This window comes from Varanus komodoensis, unplaced genomic scaffold (assembly GCF_004798865.1).
Source record: "Varanus komodoensis strain SLA01 unplaced genomic scaffold, ASM479886v1 scaffold4, whole genome shotgun sequence".
NCBI classification, from domain to species: domain Eukaryota; kingdom Metazoa; phylum Chordata; class Lepidosauria; order Squamata; family Varanidae; genus Varanus; species Varanus komodoensis.
The window spans coordinates 52467805-52495148 of record NW_025335941.1 but is presented as its reverse complement, the minus strand read 5'-3'; the positions used below and the strand labels follow the sequence as shown (position 1 = coordinate 52495148).

At 38.1% G+C, this 27344-nt stretch overlaps 1 protein-coding gene across 2 annotated transcripts in view; it reads left to right on the top strand.

The window, feature by feature from the left end:
• The window catches only part of DYNC2H1 (dynein cytoplasmic 2 heavy chain 1), a 183776-nt gene that overhangs the window by 120964 nt on the left and 35468 nt on the right, over positions 1-27344 (top strand). For both annotated transcript variants that reach the window (XM_044442351.1, XM_044442350.1), the window contains 3 exons: positions 1548-1759; positions 2453-2557; positions 18546-18662. In XM_044442351.1, the coding sequence (XP_044298286.1) occupies positions 1548-1759; positions 2453-2557; positions 18546-18662 (434 nt within the window). The remainder of the gene's footprint in view (positions 1-1547; positions 1760-2452; positions 2558-18545; positions 18663-27344) is intronic.

Genomic DNA, 27344 nt, shown 5'->3' with positions numbered 1-27344 from the left:
GGTGCGATCGTGGTTGTGCTCGCGGGGGGGAGATGTCCGCAATCGTACTTGTGTGGAGAGATGGCTGCGATCGTGCCCATCCTCCCTGCCCAAGTGCAACCCTTATCGAGCCCATCTATGGCCATGATTGCAGTCGCGCTCATGCATGGAATACAGGCGTGATCGCGGTCATGCTGGGGGAGGTAGATGGGTGCAATCGTGCTCCGGTGGTGCAGGAGATGGCCGCATAGGCATGATCGCAGTCATGCTTGGGGGAGGGGGAGATGACCATGATCTTTGTTGTTCTTTGGCATTTGCTTCAATTTTTTGTGATTAAAAGAAAATAGTTACGGAACGGATTAACCTTATTTACATTGAACCTTATGGGGAAATTTGACTTGACTCACAACCAGTTTGGGTCGTGACCAGAGTCGTGGAACGGATTAAGTTTGTGAGCCAAGGTACTACTGTATTTCTTACAGCCTGCTTTGAGTCTATACGTGGATGATGATGGCCTTAGTTTAAAATCAGCAAAATTTAAAAAATGAGGAAATTCATACTGCAAAAAGTCTGCTAATCTACTTCCACTCTTAAAACTTTGTGCTCACCATGTGTTTACAGTTCAGTCTGGATCTCACAGGAGTTTTAATTCATGTACAAAAATTCTACATGATTCCCTGTTCTCCTTACTGCTGGAGACAACCCCGTATGCATTATGAGATGCCCCAACAATTTGGAAATGTCTTAACAGTGAAGTTTTTCCTTAGACACAATTTCCTATGTTTATACAAAATTGTTGGATTGGCATAAAGGTAAAGGTAAAGGTTTCCCCTTGACATTAAGTCTAGTCATGCCTGACTCTAGGGGGCGGTGCTCATCTCCGTTTCCTAGCCAAGGAAGCCAGTGTTTGTCTGCAGACAGTCTCCGTGGTCATGTGGCAGGCATGACTAAACACCGAAGTACACGGAATGCTGTTACCTGCCCACCGAAGTGGTACCTTTTTATCTACTTGCACTTGCATGCTTTCGAACTGCAAGGTTGGCAGGAGCTGGGACAGAGCAACAGGAACTCACCCCGTTGTGCATATTTGAACTGGTGACCTTTTGATCAACCAGCCCAGCAGCACAGCGGTTTAAACCACTGCGCCACCTGCACTTCCCTGAATTGGCATATGAGGCTTTAATTTACTGAACTTGTAGAAACAGACTTCCATTGACCCTAGAATTTGTTTTTATATTTACATGAAAGTCCCATTTAATATATAGAATTCAGTTTCAATAGTGTACCCATAGCTGTTTGACGTGACTATGAAGTTGAGCATTAAAAAGGATACACCACTTAATGTCCCTCAGGTCAAAGCTGTTATGACTCCACAGTATTCCCATGTGATAGAAGAAATGTCACAGTTAAATGAAAACATTAGGTCATCTGCATACACTTGGGTCACTACATGATAGGAGAAAATACTTTCCCACTGCATTACAGATAGCTGTAATGATGAAATGAAGTAATATGCAACCAAGTCATTGTGTCATATTTTAGCAAGGTTTGTATTTAATAATCTACAGGTGCCAAAGATGTTCAGTGGGAATTTGTTCATGGTTTATTGGAAAATGCAATATATGGAGGCCGTATAGATAATTACTTTGATATGAGAGTTCTTCGATCCTACCTAGAACAGTTTTTTAATTCTAGAGTCATTGCTGACTCAAATTTCCGGGGCAAGAAGATGAGCAGATTTCCATATTCTATCTCTCTACCTAACTCCTGCAATATATTGGTGAGTATGTTTTCCTCTTTATCAGATACTCAAACTAAAATTGATTTTCTTTGGCTTTGTTAAATGATGATTGTACTGCTTGTTGCTTAATTGTAAGATCTATTTTGGCACTACTGAGGGCATACTTGATTATGGCTGCTGGTTTGTCAAAAGCTGTTCTGAAAGCTGATCAGCTTTGAGAAAGGCTAAGAAACTAGGAACTTGTTTGTGCCATCTTAATATCTGTGTCAGAATGACATTCACGGGAGAAGAGATTCAACTTTCTGCTTGGTTCATTGTTCCTTTGATTGAGAATAATAAACATCTTTACCTTTATTTGAATACCGCAGAGGTTGCTGCACTATTCTTCAATTGTTAAGCACAATGCTACATGCATTGTCACAGAAGCAGCTTTCACTGAGTGTGATGGGTCTTCTTTTGCTATTAAGCTTCAAATTGTTTTCCAAAGTAACAATGCAAGCATTTTACAGTTCTGTCACTTTAGAATGATTACTGGTTCATATTTCTAAGAACATACTTCAGAATTACTTCTTTATTGGTGTATGTTCAAAACTCACCTTGCTAATACTGGAAATTAAAAGATTCCAATTTTATTTTCAGAATATAGGACTTAAATGTTTACCCACCTTCCATTGAACTATGATTACTTGAGTTTTGACAATATATTTAATTTCACTCTTCCTCTCTGCATAGGATTACCGACATGTTATTGAAAGCCTTCCTGAAGATGATAAGCCTGATTTCTTTGGCCTACCTGCCAATATTGCACGTTCATCTCAACGAATGATTAGTTCTTTGGTAAGCTTTAATTTCTTCCTTTTTGCTGATTTATCATCTAGATCTGAAATGACATTTGCTAAAGGGATCATATCTGTTTATTAATATCTTTTTAAAAATCTCTTGGAATTAATTCTGCACATGTGATCTGTTGGATTGAAAGGTTTGTTGTCTTTTAAGGTAAAGATTAAACAACAATAGGGATAACCATGTGAAGAGAGTGATACTCGGATGGACTCTCTTACACATATAAAGAATGATTTAACCTGGGAACATAGGAACCTCCTTTTGTATTATTGACACTGATGGATAGCAGCTGTTCAGTGTTTCAGGAAGGATTGTTTCCTAGTTGTATGTGGAGGTGCTGGTGATTGAGTCTGATAGCTTCTGCATGCAAAATATGTGCTCTACCACTGAACTAAGGTCCACCCACTGTGTTGTTGAACTATATGAAATCCCATAAGTATGAATGAACCCATTGGTTGATTTTGTCTTAGCCAGAACTCCAGAAATAAAAGGCATTTCTCTGCATACAGGAGCAAAAATTCTTTGCTGACATTATGGACTTTCACTGTGCTATAAAGTTGGAAAACTTGGTTTCTCTAGTGAGAGTTCCAGGAGAGGAAAAATCCTCATTCTGCTAAGATTGATGCAGCAGTTTGTTCATGAAGAGTTAAATTATGTTACTAATAATATTTCTATATTATTCTATATAATATTAATACAGGATATTTCTGTATTCCTTTATGTAAATGACGACTGAATAAATGTGTAGATCCATCAGCTACACTATTGCATTACCTTGTTGAGCAATACAAGGTAGTTCTTAACTGTTGATACATCAGTGTATAGAAGTATTGAGAAAATTTTATGTGCTTCAAGTTGTGTGAGAATCCCACCCCCCCTTTCTAGAGATTAATGAAGGGTTTTCATCAATACTCACACATCAGTGATAAACCAGATGTCTATAAATTCCTTAAATCACATGCCTGCAAATCTTACCTGTTACTATTTTAATACATAAATGTAATAGTTTTAATATTAATATTTCTTTGCTATTAAAAAAACCCAAATACTTGTAATACATCTAGCAATCCAGTCTTTCTGTCAGTTTTCTTGGAATAGTTATTTAGAAAATGTTTAGATGCTATTTAATGAATCTAGAAAGATGGTACGGATATAATACTTAGCTTCAAAACCAGAACCATGATCAGCGACCACATAAAAATATATCATTCTTAGTTTATATTACTAACATAGAAAAAAATACACACCCAAGATATACTTTTCTAAGATTAGGCCTTGCATTTGCTGAGCTCATTTCTCCCAAACCAAAGTATTGTCACTAAGTAGTTACTTCAGCTCTGTTCATGACAGATAATTAACTAATTCGGTGAACTGAATGATATGTCAGCACAAATATTCAAAAAGTTCTGCAATGAATAGACTACAGTGTATGCTCAAGTGAATTATTTAATATATTTCTGTTAGGAAGTCAGTTAACATGCTACTTTTAGTGGTGTGCATTTACTTCCCCAGTCGGATGAAAGACTTGGTATCTGCTGGCTTCTAATAGGTACTTTTGCAGATAACATCCTACTGGCCAAACAGTAAATATGGTTAGAAAAGGATTGTTTCTTGGTTCACTCAGCAACTAATGAGTTTTGTTAACCATGATATTTATCATGCTAACATTATAATATTTCCTAAAGGATCTCTAGCAGAAGGAAAGAATTATCTTTTTTTAAAGTGCTGAGTGGAGAAGGAACAGAGCAAACAAATTCAGAGGTCTGTAAACCTAGCAAGGAATTAGTACTCACAGAATAACAAAACTTTAAAAATATTTTTGAGATAAGCAGTGATGTTTTATACTGACATCACTTTTTTGAAACCAGTTCAACCCATTGTGATTTCATTTTTCATATACTTGAGTAAATCTTTTGCAAAGGACTTGCAGAAATGCCTGAGGCCATCTGGGTTTGTTTAATATGTTTCTTGAGCAGTGTGGCTATCCTCTAACTCCATCTGATGCTGCTGTGATAATATATGAAGCAGAAAAAGCCCATGAGGAGCTATACTTCTCTAGACACTAGCACCACTACTGTGTTTATATCCCAACCTTACACAGTAAAATAGTGTTCAGCGTAACTTAAATGATTTAAAAACAAAATAACTGTGCATCAGAAATAATAATTGTAATTCATACATTAAAATATAAGAGTCATATTAGATCACATAAGAGTCCAGCACTGTGTTCTAGTCCAGCACTGTGTTCACACAGTGTCCTTTGGGAACCCAAAGTAGGGAATGGATGCAGTAACATCCACCTGCCCATTCACCCCACCAACTGGCCATTCACCCCAGTATACATAAGCATACTGTCTCTGATCCTGCAGGGAATATACAGCCTTCAGAACTAGTCCCCCACTGGCATCATTATCCTCAATGAATTTGTCCAATCCCTTTTTAAAGCCCTCCAAATTGGTAGCCATTAGTACATTTTGTGAAAAGGAATTCCATGGTTTAACCATGCACTGTGTGATGAAGTATTTTCTGTCATCTCCCCTTGAATCTGCAATCAGTTTCATAGGGTGACCCTACAAGAGAGGGAAAGAAACATCTCCCTTTCATTTTTCCTTTACAGTGCATAATTCTGTACACCTCTATCATATCTCCCTTACTTACCTTTTTTCTAAGCTAAACAATCCCAGATGCTCTAATCTTTCCTCATAGGGGAGTTGCTACAGCCCCTTAATCGTTTTAGTTACCCTCCTCTGCACTTTTTCCAACTCTATATAATCCTTCTTTTGATGTGGTACCCACAGCTGTACAAGGTATTCCAAGTACAGTGGCACCATAGACTTGTATAAGAGCAATATGATATTGACAGTTTTATTTTGAATTCATATCTTAATTATGCCTAACATGGAGTTTGCCTTTTTCATAGCAGCTGCACACTGGGTTAACATTTTCATCAAGCTGTCCAACAAACCTTAAGATCCCTTTCTTGATCAATCACTGCTATCTCAGAGCCTATCTGCTTATATTTGAGGTGGAGATTTTCCCCCTATGTACATTACTTTGCACTTGCTTGCACTGAACTGAATTTGTGAATGTGATGCCTGTTCATCCAGTCTGGATTGACCCTTTGGAGCTCCTCACAATCCGTTTTGATTTTAACCCACCCCAAGTAGTTTGCCATTATCAGTCAACATGGTCACTTCACTGCTCATTCCTAATTCCAGTTTCACATAGAACCCTACTGTTTACACCCTTTTCTTTGGAATAATTTACCATTTATTCCTGCTTCTGCTTTATGGTTGTTAAACACAGGTTCATAAGAGAACCACCCCATTTATCCTAGGTGGCTTCCTGCTTCTGATTGGCTTTGATGTTATTAGTGATACTCCTCAAAATGCTTTTCTGCATCATAAAGAATGGTCTGGATCCAAAGGTTCCCTTCTTCCAACAGAACGAGCTTCTTCCAGCAAAGGAATGCTCCTTTCATAAGCTAACCAGTGATTAGATGTTGTTAGAATTATACATATTTATCACTGATATGAAATAACATTAACAAGAGAAGTCTTGCAAATAGTTCTGAATTTAATACCTTTGGGATTGAAAATACAAATGTGGAAGAATAACTGGAATTGTATTAATGAGTAGATTCTGTGAATTTTGCTATTGTTACACATGGGAAAATTAATACACTTTTGGCTAGACTCAGAAAGAGCAAAAATACAAATACATTAAATTTGCACTGTACAGAAAGCATAACTACGTGCTGAGCACAGTTATACTCAGGTACACTGAGTTACTCTGAGATTTGATGAAGATTAATAGAAATTAATATTAGTGAATAATTTTTCACAGGAAAGGAGTTATGGCCATGTGCTTTAATTCAACACCCTATTTTTGTAACCCTAACCCTTTTCTTGCACCAAATTCTGAGTTCAACATACAAGTGCCTGCCTATACAAAGTAAATATACAGTATATCACAAAAGTGAGTACACCCCTCACATTTTGTAAATATTTTATTATATCTTTTCATGTGACAACCCTGAAGAAATGACACTTTGTTACAATATAAAGTAGGGAGTATACAGCTTGTATAACAGTGTAAATTTGCTGTCCCCTCAAAATAACTCAACACACAGCCATCAATATCTAAACCGCTGGCAACAAAAGTGAGTATACCCCTAAGTGAAGCTGTCCAAAATGGGCCGAGTGTCATATTTTGTGTGGTCACCATTACTTTCCAGCACTGCCTTAACCCTCTTGGGCATGGAGTTCACCAGAGCTTCACAGGTTGCCACTGGAGTCCTCTTCCACTCGTCCATGACAACATCACAGAGCTGGTGGATGTTAGAGACCTTGCGCTGCTCCACCTTCTGTTTCAGGATGCCCCACAGATGTTTGATAGGGTTTAGGTCTGGAGACATGCTTGACCAGTCCATCACCTTTACCCTCAGCTTCTTTAGCAAGGTAGTGGTCGTCTTGGAGGTGTGTTTGGGGTCGTTATCATGTTGGAACACTGCCCTGCAGCCCAGTCTCCAAAGGGAGGGGATCATGCTCTGCTTCAGTATGTCACAGTACATGTTGGCATTCATGGTTCCCTCAATGAACTGTAGCACCCCAGTGCCAGCAGCACTCATGCAGCCCCAGACCATGACACTCCCACCACCATGCTTAACTGTAGGCAAGACACACTTGTCTTTGTTCTCCTCACCTGGTTGTCGCCACACACGCTTGACATCATCTGAACCAAATAAGTTTATCTTGGTCTCATCAGACCACAGGACATGGTTCCACTAATCCATTTCCTTAGTCTGCTTGTCTTCAGCAAACTGTTTGTGGGCTTTCTTGTGCATCATCTTTAGAAGAGGCTTCCTTCTGGGACAACAGCCCTGCAGACCAATTTGATGCAGTGTGCGGCATATGGTCTGAGCACTGACAGGCTGACCCACCACTCCTTCAACCTCTGCAGCAATGCTGGCAGCACTCCTACATCTATTTCCCAAAGCCAACCTCTGGATATGACGCTGAGCACATGTACTCAATTTCTTTGGTCGACCATTGCGAGGACTGTTCTGAGTGGAACCTGTCCTGTTAAACCACTGTATGGTCTTGGCCACCATGCTGCAGCTCAGTTTCAGGGTCTTGGCAATCTTCTTATAGCCTAGGCCATCTTTATGTAGAGGAACAATTCTTTTTTTCAGATCCTCAGAGAATTCTTTGCCATGAGGTGCCATGTTGAACTTCCAGTGACCAGTATGAGAGAGTGAGAGTGATAACACCAAATTTAACACACCTGCTCCCCATTCACACCTGAGACCGTGTAACACTAACGAGTCACATGACACCGGGGAGGGAAAATGGCTAATAATGCCCAATTTGGACAGTTTCACTTAGGGGTGTACTCACTCTTGCTGCCAGCAGTTTAGACATAAATGGCTGTGTGTTGAGTTATTTTGAGGAGACAGCAAATTTGCACTGTTATACAAGCTGTATACTCCCTACTTTACATTGTAGCAAAGTGTCATTTCTTCAGGATTGTCACATGAAAAGATATAATAAAATATTTACAAAATGTGAGGGGTATACTCACTTCTGTGATATACTATATGTTCCCTTTTCGAAGATGTATTGAAGACCATAGAAAAGCTCCAGTTTTATCAAGCAATCTACTTCTATCTTTGACTGCTTTTTCAGCTTCTGATTAACCACTTCAGTGTTTAAAAAGAAACAGATGCTGAACTGAATTAAATAGCTGCTATTTCAGTAAAACTGTTGGGATAAAGCAACTGATTATAAACATTTCATTCCAAATATAACTTACAGATGAAAAGTAATATTAATTCATCTTGAAACTGTTACTATTCAATGAATATTGAACTGTCATCTTAAGTCTGATTTTTATCTAATTTCATGACTAGTTTTTTTAAATAGCATTTATATAAACTTCTTGTATGAAAATCCATTACTGAAGTAACTCAACCCTTTGATGCAGAATACAAAGATTTGCTGCAGCACAGTGCAGTATACAGTCATGTTCTTGGGACCTTTCTGAAATCTTACTGCATCACAAATGCATTAATGAGTTGAGCTGTATTTTCATGAGAAAGAAAAGTCAAAGGCCATGTTTTTAGAATATCCTGGCTGAGAAATATTAATTATACTCTGAAGCTGTGTGTGTGTGTGTGTGTGTGTGTGTGTGTGTGTATAGATATATATTGGTAGTTATCATTGTGCATAGTGATTACAACAAATTCTCATTCCGTAAACATGACAAGAACAATAAATCTATACTATTGCCCTCTAGTACACATAACATAAATTAAGGGATGCAGAACTTAAAACGTCTAGTTCAATTGTTGACATTGCTACCATTGTTCAGTTATATACTTTGTCAGAGCTAGTGACTCTCTTGCCACCTGAGGCAGAAAAGTACACTCACTGCAGCCAACACTGCATATTCCCCTCCCTGTCTCCCATATTTGTCTCCCTTCCCCTTACATTGTGTGTCTTCCCCTGCTCTCTTCATTTGTCTCCTTTCTCTCCCCCATCTGTGACATTTGTTTCCCATCTCCTTCCTCCTATCCAGTCTAGCTCCTCTATCCTACTCTCCTTTCCACCCACCCAGCCTGCCCCCCTTCTCTTTTCCTCTCTGCCATCTTCTGCACTACCACCACCTCATTGCAATTGCTGCCATCTGTTCTGAAGGGCAGATGAGCTCTCTGAAGAAAATATATGCCTGTCTCTGAGAGGTTCTTTGTTAGAGGGGATCTGCAGAATGGCTGGCAGTGATGGGGTGGTTGGTGAGGGAGCCTGTCTTGCTATGAATAACTTCAGACGAAGTAGGAAAAGCTTGTGATTTAATTAACAAACTGGAGGCCAATGGCCATTCACTGACTCCATTTTGCTTGGATGAAAAACATTGAGTGGACAAGTGTCTACACTGCCAAACCTTCACTAAACAGGCCCTGCTCCAGCTGCAACTTCCTAAACCTACTGTCCACCCTGGACTTACTGTCCCAATCACAAGGGAAAATTCTTCACCCAGACAGTCAAAGGCTTTGCCTGATGGCATGGCTAATCTTTAATGGCCACAATTACTTCCTTAGATCCCATACCTATCCAAAACCCCACATCTACTGTCCCAGTTGAATCAGTTCCCCAGACACAAATCTTCATTATAACTTCCTAGAAAATCCACCCGATTACCTAACGGCCACAGCCATGAACTTGAATCCTTGAATCCAGGACGTTTTAAAAGCAGTATTGTATCCTTCCCTCAGGCATTTGCACTCTACCAAATGGGCAAAGTTTAGTGGATACACGAAGGATCCCACTTTCAATCCATCTACTGCAACCATTCAAAGGATCTTGAATTCATGCACTCTCTACATCAAGTAGGACTTAAACCAACCTCAATCAAAATATACTTATCCGTGATCTTTGCCATCCAAGGTCCCATTGAGGGCAACTCTGCCTTCTTGCACCCCCTTTCAAGGTGTTTCATGAAAGGACTCAAGAATCTTAATCCTCCAGTCCAACCTATCGTTCCCAGTTGCAGTCTACGTGGTTGACACCATCCATGTTCACTCTAGCTCGAGAGCCAGACAGGACTGTTCTATTGGCTGGGCTGTGTTGTCCTCTAGTGTCCTGTAATGACACCTCCCACATCCTTTAATGGTATGCTTGCTAATCACCTGTATGTGTGATGCACACAGATCATATCAAAGAAAGGCAGGTTGCGTATCTGTAACTGTCGTTCTTTGAGTGGTCATCTGTGCATTTACACAACATACCCACTTGCCCCACATCAGTGTTGGTAGATACATATAGGACACTTAGGGCAAACAACGGTCTCCAGTCACACTGAGAAAATGGTGGGAGCCTGCCTGTTTATATAAGAGGAAAGGGGAGGCAGGGTACCCACCAAAAATTCTACGCTTAGCTAGAGGAATCTTCCCAAACATGGCACTGTGCAGGTGCAGCACCTATATGTGCAAATGCACAGATGACCCACTCAAAGATCAACAATTGCAGGTATGCCTAAACTGCACAACTGGTTTGCCACAGTATGAACAGAGTGATGGACCAGATGGACCATTGATCTGGTCCAGTATGAGTTTTTCATGAAAGGGATTGAAAACCTCAATTAACTATTCATTCTCCAACTTCAAGTAGAGAAGTAGAAGGAAGAACAAAGCAAGTCCATGAAACCGTGAAGGAAAGAACAGGACAAAAGATTTCTACAAGTAATACAGTTACCAAAAATGCTAGGGTTTTGATGCTAGGTCTAGAAAAATGAATTATTTATATGTTGGCAGTGTTTGTAATAGCTGTTAAGACAATTTTGAAGAAGTGCATGCAGTTTATTTCTCTACTATCCTTGTTAAACGGATAACCTGATATTAATTAATATGCTCTGGGATTTCTTGAGAAAGACCTTGTCCAGCAGTTTTCTCTCATCATTGCTTTTCTTGTGTAGTGAGGGAACTAGATGCTGCTTCTCTCCTCACCCAAAAAAACCAAACTTTCTTGACTCAAAGGTTATTGATTCTTGACATTTGGGTAGAATATTTTATTAAGTGTACTTCTATATATATATGCAGGCCTGGACTGCATAGTAAATAATTAGATTTCATCAGGGATATCAGTTGTGATGTTTAGGCCTACATATACTAAATTTTATTCACATGTACCCTCTTCAGATATTTCATTTTTAAGCAGAACATTCAGTGGCTGTGGATGCAGGACAGCTACACTGGATGAGCCATGCAAGAAAGTAAATCTATATAGCGTTGTTGTTTTTAACTGAAGTAGTACAAATAAACACATTCTCTTTGGTTATTTATTCACAATATGCACTATGTGCTGTTGTTAAGGTTCTTCTAAATTTCCTTTCCTTTTTTGTTATAGACGAATAAATATGACTGAATTTATTGCTAATAAAATGCAGTGCATGACCTCTTCAAAGAAACAAGTGGCACATCTTTTTGAAATCTGAATATATTCATATTTACAGCTGGCAGAATGAACAGTTTTTTCACTGTGACAGAGGTTCACTCTTAGTTTGCTTAAGTTAAAATTGCATAAGCCAGCATGTCTCCTGTGATTTGTGTTCAAGCTTTTCAGACCTAATTCCCTTGAAAAATATGCTGATGTGGTTCCTTGACGTAGTATAAAGTCTGCATATTTTACTTCAGATTCTTAGGGAAGGAAGGGAGGGAGGGAGGGAGGGAGGGAGGAAGGAAGGAAGCTCCTTGAGATAGTATAAAGCTTGCATATTTTACTTCAGATTCTTAGTGGAGGGAGGAAGGGAGGACAGACAGACAGAAAGAAAACCTTATCTTGCAAATAACTTCCATAAAGTATAGCTTAGAACATACAAGACTAGAATGCATATTTTAAAGGGGATACAGCAATTATCTATTAGAATGTTCACTGTCCTTATAATATGAGTAGCATTACTATAGTTATTACCAACTCATACTTTCAGATTCTTCATCTGATTCACAATCACATAAGTAAATGATAAAATATTCAAATCACATTTGATGTAAAACACTGAAGGATCTTGTACAGATTAATTTTCTATATTTGAATCAATTTCATTTCAGTTTTATTGACAGAACTCATTTAAAAGAAAACATTTATAAAAACATTGCATTTCAAAAAGTTAAATAAGCTAGACTTAATGATATATAAACATTTATTAGGAAACCTCTTAAAATATCAACACTTTTTTCATACATGCCAAATTACATGAGACAAAAGATTAAGGCTGCAGTCCTCAGCATGCTTTCCTGGAAAATAGGTTGCCACTGAAAGCTTATTTCCAAGCAACAATATTGGGTCAACATAATCAATTCTGTTGGCATATCTTTAGGAATGTGCAGCTTCCCCTCAAATAGTGTCCTTCACTATTGTAGAATTACTTACAAGGAGAGCTGGTCAGTAGCAGGATGTTAGCTAACATAAGAGTAGGGAGAATATGAAGGACAGTTGTATTGGGCACTATTTTTTTAAATAGCAAAATTGTTTTCTTACCTTAATAGTAAGTGAAGCATCACCTTTTCTGAACCCACATTTGTAAAATAAAGTTAAATACAAAATTCCACAGGAAACAATTAAGGAATTTGGAATCCTGAGTAAGAAGTTTTTGGCAGCCAGAATTTAGCACCCTACATCCTGTGACACTGTGGCAGTTTGCCAGAAGCATTGGCCACTGGTTCTTTAACTTTGCATTGAGAGAAAAAATATAACTCTGGTTTAAAGGATCAAATGTATCACAGACTAAGTTTTAAGATACAAACAACTGCAAGCTATAACTAGGACCTTTTGTTAATATTAACAGACATCTTTTTATTATATCCAAAACAGAGAAAAATGAAAGCAGAACCAGCACCAAAACTCCCTACAGCCATTAACTATTTAGTGGCTTTTCATCCAGTTGTTTTTTCCTTCCATACAGTGGGTTTAATAGTGGCTATTACATATTTGAAGTAATAGTATTCCAAGGAAGCCTTGTAAATAACATACCATATACACATTTTAAAACAAACCAAAATCATTCATTGAAAACTTTACTCAATCTCAAGTAAATTGGTAAATGTGTAAATTTAATCCAGAGTTTTATCAACTCCATACCCAGGTCTAAGAGATGCCTTTTGAGATATTTTACAGTGTGGTGTTTTGGCTTCCAGACAATTGTCCTTAGCAAGTTGATTTTCAAACAGACACATGTGCAAATGTTACAGCAGAGAAATATGGCTTTGTTAGTATATGCAGCCTATAGTACTGCAGTGGGCAACATGTGGCCCTCCACTTGATTTGACCTACATCTCCTGAATAGAAGGTACAGGGGAGTTCCATTCCTCTTTGTCATTTTTGCATAGAGCTAAGTGTTCAAGCTCTTTTAATATCTATGTGAAGCCACTAGAAACAGTCATTAGGGGATTTGGAACCAAGTGTCATTAGTATGCTGATGACACACAGCTTTGGTCTACCTGTAACATCTGAATCAGGTGAGGCGATGTACATTCTGGATTGGTATCTTGACATAGTGATGGGTTGGATGAGGACCAGTAAACTTAAGCTGAATTCTGACAAAACAAAAGCCCTTTCTTTGAAGGATTCCCAAGTCTAGGGGATAGGTTCATTGCCTGTTTGGATGAGGTTGAACTCCATTTAAAAGATCAGGATCATGATCTGGAGATACTTAGTGTTGCTGGAATCCCATGTGACCACTACAGCTTGGAGTGCCTTTTAGCAGCTTTTACTAGTTTGTTGAGGATAACTTGGCTACAAAGCTTAACTTTATCTTGTGACCAAGATGCTGGTTGCCTATTTCTTATAAGCCTAAGTGTAAGGCTTCAGTAGTAGCATATGACGCTCTGAAGAAATTGGGACCAGAAAACCTGAGAATGTACCTTGTCCCTTACCAAGCTGAGGTCAGCAGATGGCATGGCCCTGGTGCTTCCACATAGACCTGTAACTCACTTGGAGTCCACCTAGAATAGGAGCTCCATTTTTGTAGAACTTGCTGCCTATAGAGCTCAGACAAGCACATATGGTGTAATGTTTTCAATCAGTATTACTTGAAAACATATTTCAGAAAGCTTTTCTATTCTGATCTGCCACCATTTTATTGATACAGTTTTAATAAACTTGCTTTTAACTCATTATTTTATTCTTCTATTTGTTTTATCCTTTGTTGTTCACCATTCTGAAATCTCCATACTGAAATATGGAGCAGTATACAAATATAATTACCTAAGTAAATAAAGTGGACCTGGTGAGCATGCAGAAGGCAGGGTACTCACTCACACTGTGTTATGGCACATGCTGACCAAAACTTAGTACATGTGAAGCCAAATGGAATTGTCATTTTAGGATACAGTATTTAATTCTACAGCCAGTCATTTTTTTGCTTGCCTACTCAGAGAATCCTTCTAGCAATCAAGTAGAAGACCATTGTATTGTGTTCTTTTGTTTTGCAAGTATATGTAGCAATCATATAATATGTAGCAATACAATTACATGAATTGTAGTTAGAGGTGTCTTTCCTTCTGTTTGTGTGTGGGGGGGAGGGGGTTCATTTTTACAGGAGATATAACATATGTAGTGTTATTAACAATTCCAAAAATGCCGATTGACATTAAAATGGCAAAGTTTATACCATTTCAAGCAGAATATTAAGAACAAAAGAAATAACATTTCTATGATTTTTAATACTGTAACAAAATCTGGTAGATGGCAGCAGAGTACTTGCCTTGTTGTTTTATAGTCTTGCGTAGGTAACAGGTAGAAAAAGATTTATTTGTTAATTTGTTTAGAAGAAATGAAACAAACATCTGTTATGACTTTTCTCTTTCGAAAGGTCTGCTAAGGAGTTTTCAAGAGATCATCCTGTACAGGCTATACAAAATTTAACTTTGTCATTTATCTTTGAATATAATGCATATTTACATTTTCTGACTTGTTAATATAGCATAAGTTAAATCTGTGTTGAATTTCATTGCAAATAGAGTAGATGCAGTACCTTCTTGAATAGTAGCTTGGACATGAAAGCTATTGATCACTGTTACTGAATTATTTTTTAGTTTATGTAGTATTTTCCCATTTGTACTTTTAGATCTTTTCAGTGATATGTTCCTTGCATAAAAGATTGGCTTCCTGAAGTCCTGAGGAGTGTTCTGAATGCTGAAATTTTGTGCAATTTTTTTCCTGTTGGGCTTCTTTAACTATAATGCTAAACCATAGTTTAGTGTTATGTGAAATAGCCTGCTCTTCCCCTTCCCTTTTTTCCTTTGGCACAGCTGGAAGAGGATCGGATGCATCCACTTCCATTTTAAACTTACTGCAGTTTTTCATTTCATCCAAACTGGGAATTGTGATCATTTTAAATTATTATTTGTTCAAACAAGCCAGCTTCAGAAAGTTAGTTTGATCTTGACTTGTTTGAACAAACTATAGTTTAACATTGTTTTTATGTTTTTAACTTTTCTTAACCACCTAGAGAGACTCACCTATTGGGTAGTATAGGAAATTAATTAATTAATTAATTAATAACAACCACACTTTGTTCCATTTTGGATGTAATAAACTATTTAAGTTGATGCTTCTGATCTGCTTGTAGCTATGGCAGAGGAAACTGGGTGAGTGCACAAGCCTAAGGATCACACATATAGCACTGTAGTTTATTAAGTTTGAAACAACTAACTGACTATGAAAAGAGATTGCAATTACATAGCCATATGTGATAGACAGGTTATGTCATAAGGCCCACTGGTATTTTTAATTATTCCAAGAAAGCAAGTAATTTGCAGATGGGAGAGAACTTAAACCTGAGGCAAGATCCATTAAGGCAGGTTGGATCCTTGTGTCTGTTAAGGAGGCCTCATGCCGCTATGAAGTTTAAGAGGAAAGGTGGGTTTTCAAATAATAGCACTGTATTCTGTGTAACAAGAAGTATTTGTTTTTTATCAAGACGAAATACAGTGAACTCCTCAGGAGATCTGGCCAATCCAACCACTGTTTTATTAGTTTTCTTCAAGGCTACCAGTTTTTTCCCCCTTCAGGGAATTATTCTTCTGACTAAGGTTCAGCAAGTGTAGCCTGGACTCTGGATGCAAGCACTCTCAAGCATTTGGGAACTTATTGAGGTAGTTGGCCATAGGAAGAAATGTCTGCCCAATTTTCAGTAGACAGCAGGGTTGTATCCAGATTTATCACATAAGACCCATTGCAATCAATGAAATTTAATTTAGTCACGTATTGCACTGGTTTCAAGTCAGTCTGCTGCAAGCATAACAAAGTCTAGATTCAACCTATAAAGGATAGTCTTAAAAAAAGGAAAAATACGTTGAGGGGACATTTTCTTTTGTGCTAATATATGTATACAACTGCTGGTAAGTAGGCAAGCCTCCTATTGGTATCAATTGGACCAGAAGGTAGGGTCACTTGATTTCTGGAAGGTGTGATAGAATTTTGGCCCACCAGATAGCTGAGCCTACGTTTGGTTAAGTGCATCTTTGTTTCTGACATGCAACTGACACCAATATGGGATTTCCTTCCCATGAAAATAACTAGCTTCAAAGGGATTTTCCTCTTGACCACAGAAGAGGTGGAAAGGATTAAATGGTACCTACATGTCTAAGTATTTATCACTTCTCCCTACTTGAAGTTGTTTGCATTTTTAAAAGCTTTCACATTAGATGCTAAGACATTAATTTTTCAGCAAATCCCAAGCTTTTGTGATCTAATAGAAAAATGTTTCTTCTTTACTGCTATTATACCCTTACCACCCAGCAACTCAAGAAATAAAGTCATATATTCTAAATGAACAAAATGGAATAATTCTGTACCCTTGTCTTTCATTGTCTGGTCCCATCCAGATGTTTTAGACTTTGATTCCTATTAGGCCTGAGCAGAATGCCCAATGTGCAGAAATCCTGGGTGTGGTAGGCCAAAACATCTGTCTATAAGCACCAGGCACTGCCTATAGCCTGGAAGATGTCGCCTCTTAGAATCATAGAGTACAGTGCGAAGGGGCCTAGCAAGCCATCAGGTCCAGCCGCCTGCTCCATGCAGAGCTCAAGTGACCCATCCAGATTTCAGCCTGGCCCAACCCTGCTTAGCTTTCACAGGTAGGATTAGGCACTTCAGGCTATATGGAAGGTATAGCTTGGATCCACCCAATTCCCCAGAATCTCTCTGGCAGTGGATTTTTTGTCAATGACTGCATGTTGGCATGTATAGGGCATTTAATTCTAAAGTAATTGTCCTATAGGAGCAGAAATGTAGTATAGATTTCTGCTCAAGCAAAACCAAAATATTCTTTTGAATTTGTGTGGGAACAAATGATTTCCAACACATTAAGTGAAACATTTCCATTAAAATTCAAGATATTTTGTATCCAATTTGTGAAAGGAAATGTTGACACTTTTTTATTAATGTTTAGCAAATTAATCAATAGCAACAATTATAAAACTTAAAACACTGCTTCCACTGACTACGAACTAGTGAAGTTTCATGTTCTAGCAAGGTTGATAAATTATTTTAATTTGCTTGCACTGAACCAAACAACAGTATCTAATTTATCAGACAAACAAAGAAAATGAAACACTGCATCATCATACATTTTTCAAGATTAGAAAAATCAATCAAAAATGAAGAAACAAGTGGACTTTTAAGTGCATAATTCTGGATGCTTAACAACTAAATAGGTGAGACAAATGTGAAGATTAATATATATTAATTACAGAAATTCTGAGTGGCCAAGTAAATCAGGAATTACAATCTTTTGTAACCCTTAGAAGAAACAATCATCTTAAATAACTTGTGAATCACAAATATATATGCTGTGATTATTCTTAAAATTTCAGTTGCTTTATTTCTTGGTGGGGTTGACAAGAGAACTTTATTATAGGTTGCCATATAAATACTTTTAATAAATAACTACTAGTACAGGGGGTATTACTACATTAATGTAGGAAGAGACCAGAACAACACAAAGCTAAATTATATTCAAATTATATTCAGTGGTGATTTAAAGTGAAAATCTCAAATATATTTAATGAAAAAAAATTCAAACCATGTAAGATAATTGATTGCAGTTTATTTTCTACCAAGTTACAAAGTCATGATTACTGTAGTTGTACTGACAGCATGAAAACATCATATTTCATAACCATATTGTAATATTTTAATTGCATTATTTTATTAATGTTATTATCATTATATTATTGTAATGGCTGCCCAGAGAGAATTATGCTAAGAAATGGCTTTTATAAAAATTTAATAAATAAATAGAATAAAATGTCAGTTGTTTGAAGCACTCTGTAGAATTTCTAGCAAATCAAGTACTGTTGTCATGAAGTACTTGGGCTCCCCTCCACCCCAAGAAAGATGTTTCCGTTTACTTGACTTTTGTAAACCTCGTGCAGAATTGCTGAGTGTTTGCACAATCTCATATTATGACTTTGTTCCTACAGGTAATTTCACAGCTTCGGATCTTGAGCAGGTCTGTAACTGCTGGGTGCAAATTTGACAGAGAAATCTGGTCTAATGAACTTTCCCCAGTTCTCAATCTTTGGAAGAAGCTTAATCAGGTAAAATGGCTAATTGCTGGAAAATATTTAATTTTTATACTTCTAAAATGGTCTAATGTATAGATTTTTCATGCAACTTAAAAGAAGTTTAATTTCAGTAAAACCTAGAGGGCTTTATTCTGAAATATATGTGTATAAGATTTCTTCTCCACTGCCACCACTTTCCCAAAGAATCACATTCCCAGCCTTCCCAAAATCTGGCTCAGAACTTTGCTTATAGAAAGTGCCTCTGTCTCATTGCCCACACAGCTCCCAGCACCACAGCCTACCTGATTCAACAGAAGTCCCCAATCTCTGTGTATCATTTTTTGAAAGAGCACAAAAGGTCACTTCTAGGAGGCCACCACACCTGTAATTTTAAATCCAGTTGACGGATCTGATGCTGTTTTAAAGAATTTTTTTTCAAATTTTCCTTTACCCCGGCAGAAGAAATTTCCTCCATCAATAAGGGGAAACTTTGTGCTATAATCTACTTTGTTTTTATCTACCCAAAATATCAACTCATTATACAATGAAGCTCAGTTAGATCCAGGCTAAAAGATGTTGCTAAAAAAATAAATAAAATGCAGTTGGGCATTGATTTGCATTCTGTTGCATTGCTGAATTTTAGCATGTTTTAATCCCTATATTAAGGCAGTTGAAGAGACATTAAAATAGTCTTTAAAACTAAAGGGCATAGTGGGAATTAAAATACAACACAAAATAAAACTATAATAAAAGGCATGCATCCCAGTGGAGGATGATAGAATGTCTATAATGTGAAGTTTGGTCAAAATGTATTTTATAGTGGCCTAAATCTGCTATTATGTGAACACAATTCCACTTATGAAACAGGAGTTGACTTTGTCCCTGTACAGCCTACAACTTCTCTGGAGGGTTCCCCAACATTCTGCATCAGATTTTGTGGGGCGGGGGGAGCTGCACTGGAGACTGCACAAAACAGGGAACATTTGATCATTGAGTGAGGTCTGTTCTGCTTTATCTTCACCAAGTATTGATTGACACAATGATAGACATTTTTGCTTTTTCAGAAATTTGCTAGGTTATGAAATTATGTTGTATTTGGGTAAGAACTCTTGGCATTTTTATTTCTATTTCACTTTTTTCTTTTCTGCATTCTATTTCTTTTAAGAAAACAACAATTAAAAAAAGAAATGATTGATTTGAACTTTGATTCTGCCATGTGACTCATAAGTTTAGTTACAAGTCTGCTAAAGAGCCAGTGTGGTGTAGTGGTTAAGAGCATGGGACTGGGACTCAGACGATCTGGGTTCTAGTCCCCACTCAGCCATGGAGCCAACTGGGTGACTTTGGGCCAGTCACAGACTCTCAGCCCAACCTACCTCACAGGGTTGTTGTTGTGGGGATAAGATGGAGGAGGAGATGTAAGCTGCCTTGAGCCCTTTGTAGGAAAAAGGATAAATAAATAAATAAACTGCTGCACTAATTAATTCTTTATATGTGGCTTTTATTTAAAATAATTGTTTCCTTTGTGGTTGCACTGGTGATATTTCAGAGTACCCATAGCTCTCATATATGATTTTGCTTGTCTCTTTCTTATTGTGTGGGAAATAAATATTATCTGTAAAACATGACTTGGAATATATTCAGGGGGTCTAGAGTTCATTGCTAAGATAAGAATAAATAAGCCAATATGGATTGACCTATACAGGTCTGGAAATGATTTTCATGATCTATTACATTGGTTTCTGAAGAATACTTGAATATTTGTACAGCTATGAGAATAATGAAATGTAATGAGGGAGCCTTTAACATATACTGACTATTGGAAGTGCCACATAAGCAATTCTTCAGTTAAATCTTTTTAGTTTTTGTATTCTTGGCAAACAATGACACACACTTTTTCCATGCTATAACAATTTGAAAGTTATAGAGTTTAATATGAACTTTAAGTTGCTCTAACAGATAATTGCCTTGAGTGCTTTGTCTGGGCAGTTTAAATAAATAAACAAGCACAGGCAAGCAGTGGCCAGCCATATTGGCCTATACAGCAAGGCTGTTGTGTGGGTCCTCCAGCACATGTAGCATTCAGCTTCCATTTACCTTCTGGTATACCTGTGTAGATATTTCTTTTCAAGTGTGTGTTTGACTTGCCAAAAGCCAAATCTGAGCTTGTGACACAAATCTAAATGTGCCTGCTGGATGTCAGTGTGAGTTTTTCCTCATGATGGCCGCTGCCTATGATAACTGTCCAGATTTTTTTTAATGTATCTAGTTCATTTAGTTCATATTTGGTATGAATTTACCAAAATTCATCAATGTCTTCATATTTGGGGGATGAAAACAACCTGACTTTTATTTATTTATTTAGACAATTTATATGCCGCCCCATCGCATGAGCCTCGGGGCAGCTTACAATCATTAAAATCCTATATAAAATGCAAAAAATTCATCAAATAAATAAAATACATAAAATAAAATAGTGGAAACAGCCTGGTCAATTTAAAATCAACAAGTAAACCATTAACAGTTAAAATAGCATTTAAATAAAAAGGTCTTGGCCTGGCACCAAAAAACAAATAACGACGGCAGCAGGTGGACCTCTCTGGGGAGCGCATTCCATAAAAAGTCCTTGTGTAAGAGAAAGCACCAGTACAGATTTGTCCATCCCTATCTGATTATAGAGCAAGGGCAGGTAATTTGTGTCCCTCCAGGAGCCTCGGCTCACAACTACAGTCTGTGCTCACTGTGGGCTTTCTTGGCTAGGGTTGATGGGAGCTTTATGCCAAAATATCTGAAGGGCTACAAATTGCTCATTCCTCAGGTAGACACTAGTCATTTTCAGATATTTCCTCACAAGTTTGCACAGAAGAGGAGATAGGATCATACCCACTTTTTCTACCCCAATGATTGCCTGTTCAGAAGGTCTGAAAGGAACCTGTGTGTGTACAGCTGTACACACATATAAGCTGCTTTCAAACAGTTCACCGGAAGGGAGTGTGAAGCCTCCAGGCATAGCAACATCAGGAGCTGGAGCAGGAGGGACAACATGTGTCCCCTTCTGTTTATTCAGTATTTGCACACAGTGAATATCTAAAGAGATTTATTTCAGCACTTCTTTTGTTTCTTAAGCCAGTGTTACAGTTTTGTGTGTTGTACCTGATCATCTTCTAACTAAAAGTATCTTAAGCACCTTAATGAGCAAAGGTAATTCTCTCTCTCATTCATTCCTCACTTACACAAACACATCATGCAACTAGTTGTCTGAAACTGTCCAAGCAGTTTCAGCTGTCAAAACCATTAGTTATGAGTATGCAGATCTACTCCATCAAGGATTGCTGCACACAAACCTAGCATTTACCTGCAAGGGTTTTATACGTCAAAGCTGGAATCCTAGGATCAATTTATATAAAGATAACTGCCTTTGCACATGGATTGCTTTTAGTTTAGGATATTCAAAAACTGGTCCCCCCCTCCAGTGGAGCAAGAGTTAGGGAAAACATAATTATCTTATTCCTAGTGCATTTAAGCAAAATTGCTGACAGAAAATTATATTTGCATACCTGCATAATTATGAATATTTTAATAGAAACACCTCTTTCCAAATTAATTTAGATGAGTTATATTCCATTTTTAATCTACATAATTAGTCACTATAGATCTTCCTTTTTAAATCAACATGATTAGCTGTGGACACAATTCTTCCTGATGATTATTTCAAATTAATGATTACTCAGTGAAAAGTTTCCTTTTTAGAATACTAATCAACATTAAGTGCAATACTTCATACTTGTTTTTGAACTATCTGAAATATAACCAGCTTGCTATTAGACATATTTTAACTCTAATTCTTAAGAGTAGAAACTTCACAGGCTTTTAAAATTATTTTAATAGGCATATTTAACATACATTAATGTACCATTTAAAATGGACTGCAGTTTTCTTAGAAACATTATTGCAGTGTTTCAAAATATACATCCTCCCATGCAAGTTTGGTCTCCTTATGTTAAGAAGAGGATGACTGTAAACGTACACTGATATAAACGCACGAAGTAATTGGCATGGTACTGTTATTAGGAGTCCCTGCATTGGTCTGTAAATGCTCTTCAAGGATACACAAATCTTATCATGGAGATACTGTTTCTACTTTGCAGTGGTCCCTGTCATCTCTAGCCGTGATGTACTATGGAAGCACTGTAAATGTCTTCTGTGTGCTGTATAAAGACTCTGCTTTGTGCCTGGTTTCAGGCCCAGCAGAGAGTCAGTAATGATTGCCAATGCCTTGCTATTCTATGTCTCCTCTAGTCCACTGTGGAATGGGTAAAATCAGTGTGGGCCAGAAGAAAGGTCTGACTACTAAGTCCTCTATCCTTGTATTCTGCAGAAAGTCAAAAACACATAAAACTAGTAATCCATGACCTGCACTGGCTTCCATGTACCATTTATGACTAAGGTAACTTAAAAGTGAAATAAGTGAATACAAATGTATAGCAAAATTTGCATGAGTGTCTGAATAATTAATTCCCATACAGTGGTACCATGTACTTTGAACTTAATTTGTTTCAGGAGGCCATTTGAACTCATTTGAAGTCCAAATCAATTTTCCCCATTAGAAATAACAGAAAGTGAATTAATCCATTCCTAGGCCCTAAACAATACCCATTTCAATAAACCTAAACACCCTCCTGAAATGAATTAAGTTCAAGCTAATATGTGAGATGGGATAAAAAAAATATGGTGAATGTTTAAATTTTTAAAAAATTACAGTAAAAGACAAATTGCCATTAATCCCCCTCCTACTTCAGACACATCTACCCCATTGTTCTTGCCACTTTCTGAAGTAGTTCTGGAAGTCCTTTTTTGTGAGTGTCTTTAGTTGCACTGCCACTGCCTCAGTGTCTTCAAGGATGGCACATGCTGTCCCAGGGTCCTAGATGGATTGCAGCGGCAGCTATAGGCAGCTCCTCATCCCACTGCGCATGAGGGACCACCTCCCCCCCCCTCCATTAGAGGGTGGAAGAGGAGGAGCCACTCCTTAGCACGCTCTTCCTCTGTACAGCAGGTTGCCAGAGCGTCTTCACCACCTTGCAAACATCATGCTCCCTCCACGCTGACACGCCTCCTCCTTCACTCTTGCTCATTGTTTGCTTGAACAGATGATAAAGCAATTGTTGTCAGTACTGAAACTTACACTAGATGTAATTATTTTATTTTGCTTGTTGAATTAAATTTCTGAACAAGCCAGTCACTCAGTTATACCTTATGGAATTGAATTTAGTACACTCACATGCATATGGCCAGAATTGTCTACTGTGAAATGTTTAGTATATTCATTTGTTGCTCTGATTCCTGAAATAAGAGGTATAAAAGTATTTTTCAGATTAAATCACATTAATGCAATGTATTAAATTAATATCTTTCTAATTGAAATCTGAGAAGAGAATTTTTATACATAATCCATGCCTGTCCAGTTTAAAAGCTGTAGCATTTAAAGGCTTGGGCGAATGGGGCAGCATATAAGTCTGATAGATAGATAGATAGATAGATAGATAGATAGATAGATAGATAGCATATCATGCATTAGTTTTTCCATTTACCCCTGAGTGTGAAGGGTAGGAAGATCTCACTTAGAAGGTAACAGTTGGTGAGAATACATATATTCCTTTCTAACAAAAAATTAGCAGACATTTTGGAACCTAAAAACTGGAGACTAGAGGAGGAGTAGTTAAAATTAAGCTCTCTGTGTTTCTGCTGGATATTAAATGCACACAGTCTCAACAATTGGGTTGAAAGGTTGAAGGTAAAGAATTGTCTGCTCTATATTGGCAACCAGACCTAGCGTTAATTGCTCCCAAATTTGTGTACTCTAAAGACATTATGCAACACTACTATTATAAATACAGCACTAGTGTAAGTGGCTTCTAATAGTATGCCAATCACTTAAACTGGTACAGTAGGTTTTCATTTGCTCTGCATTGTCAAGAGACAGTGAATGCAGGTATGCTGGATTTAGAGAACATTTACGATTTATTCAGATATACAAGAAATGCATGCAGCATGTAGCTAGCCCCTGAGGGGACTACTAAGATGCGGTCTGTACAGGATGCTTTTATAACCTGTTAGGTACATACTACACCGTTTGAGGTGTGGGGGATCACAGAGGCAGTATGCTAGGGGCACATGAGAGTAAAAAACAAAAGGTTGAATGGATTAAGACAATACAAAAGGTAGATCCAGGACACACATGCATTAATATATCTAACATGTACCTTGGGGAACAAGACTCGTAACATGGTTTCCTGATCAGATCAGGATCCCACCTTAAGTTTAAAGCTATTCTTAACAGTGTCAGGCTTTTAGCAGCCATATTTTAGCAGCCATATTATAGTAGAGCTTTCACTCATTTTGTCCTGACAGCTTCCTGTAACTTTATAGCAGCAAACATTATGCAGGGTGCATAACAGGAGAGAAAATAGACAGGTGCAATAGAAGCAGTAATAGAAAGTGAAGGGCAAGGAAACTGCTGATTTAATCCACCAGGACTCATTTAATGCTCTCATGTGCAAAAGGCCATTTATCAATAACCAATTAAATATATTACTGTACTATTTTTAAGGATGCTATATCACTGGAACAGGGATAGCAAATACGTTGGTACAACTGTTGAGAATTAGAATGCCTGTTCTTTCTTTTCTTGTGCTATACTTGCAGATGCATTGACTTCTGGATAAATTTCACTTACATCTTCTTCAGACGGCATATTTAAGTGCAGAGAATCTTTTAACCTGGTTTTTCTTTTACAATAAAAATCTAAGTGCATTCCCCAATACACTATATATACACCATATGTAATTATTCTACTCTAGCTGTATGGTCAAGACTGGTTTGAGCAGGAAACACTTGCTCACTGGTTCTTTACATGGAAGGGAGTTGCAATCTCACATTTGTGATTCCTATGATACGCTACTCCCAGAAATCACCCAATTTGTGTGAGTATTTCTTTAAATTTAAGTCTTCCTTTAATGCTGATGACAATATCAGAATTGTCAAAATCGGCAGGAACAGATATTTCTCTTATTGTATAACTATATATCAAATAGACATGCAATAGGATTGTAACACATTTAACATTGATTCATAGAATAGCAGGGTTGGAAGGGGCCAAGACCACCATCGGGTCCAACCCCTTGTTTGTACAGGATGCCACCTCACACCATCCCACTCATACAGTGTCCAGTTTCGCCTTGAAGGTCTCTAGTGTGGGAGAGCCCTTGACCTCTCTTGGCAACTGGTTCCACTGTCATATTGCTCTGACAGTTAAGAATTTTCTCCTCATGCCTAGCTTGAATCTGGTGTGCTACACTTAAGTTCATTCTTCTGTGTCCTAAACTCAGGGGTGAGTGAGAAGAGGTCTTTTCCTTCCTCTCTAGGACAGCCTTTGAGGTACTTGTAGACTGCTATCATATCCTCTCATAGTCTTCTCAAGGTTACACATGCCCAGCTCTTTCAACTGCCCAGAAATGAATACAGTATTCCAGGTGAGATGTGACTAGTACAGAATAAAGGGGAAGTAATACCTTTCTTGTTCTGGAAGTGATTCTTCTGCTTATGCATCCCAAAATAGCATTTGCCCTTTTTGTAGCTGCACTGCATTGCTGGTTCATATTGGACTTGTTGTCTACAGCAAGTCCAAGGTCTTTTTCAGTGCTGTTCAGCCAATTATGCCCCATCTTGTATCAATGTGTTTGGGTTTTTTCCCCCAGGTGGAGAACTTGCACTTGTCCCTGTTGAATTTTTTTTCTGTCGCTTTCTGCCCAGCATTCTAACTTATCTAGCTCATCCTGGATCATCTTTTTGTCTCCCAGGTTGTTAGCTATTTTATTTATTTATTTAAAACATTTCTATGCCGCCCCATTCGCCGAAGCCTCGGGGCGGCTCACAACATAAATTAAAATATAATACATTAAAAATATAAAACAAATTAACAATATAAAATAAGTCACCCTGGCCAGATAAAATAAGCAATTAATATTAACAATTAAAATGACGTTTAAATAAAAAGGTCTTGGCCTGGCGCCGAAAAACAAATAACGACGGCACCAGGCAGACCTCTCTGGGGAGCGCATTCCATAGATTGGGCGCCACTGCAGAGAAAGCCCTCCTCCGAGTACCTACCCTCCTAATTTCTTTCATGGAGGGTTCCCGGAGAAGGGCCTCTCCCGCAGATCTCAAGGGGCGGGCGGGCATATATGGATGTAAGCGCTCCTTCAGGTAACCAGGACCCAAGCCGTTTAGGGCTTTATAGGTCATCACCAGCACCTTGGATTGGGCCCGGACTTCAGTGGGAAGCCAGTGAAGCTGACGGAGGACTGGAGTCATGTGAACATAACGCCCAGTCCCCGTCAGCAGCCTGGCAGCTCTATTTTGAACCAATTGAAGTATCCGGACCATCTTCAAGGGTAGCCCCATGTAGAGCGCGTTACAGAAGTCAAGGCGGGAAGTCACCAGCGCATGTGTCACTGTTGCCAGACAGTCGTACTCCAGGTAGGGGCGCAGCTGATGGATCATCCGAAGCTGAAGGAAAGCGCTCCTCGCCACTGCTGTTACCTGAGCTTCCAATGAAAGCTCTGGGTCGAGGAGCACTCCAGGCTGCGGACCTTGTCCCTAAGAGGGAGTGCAACCCCATTCAGGACTAAGTTCAGTTCACCCTCTCCGAATCCC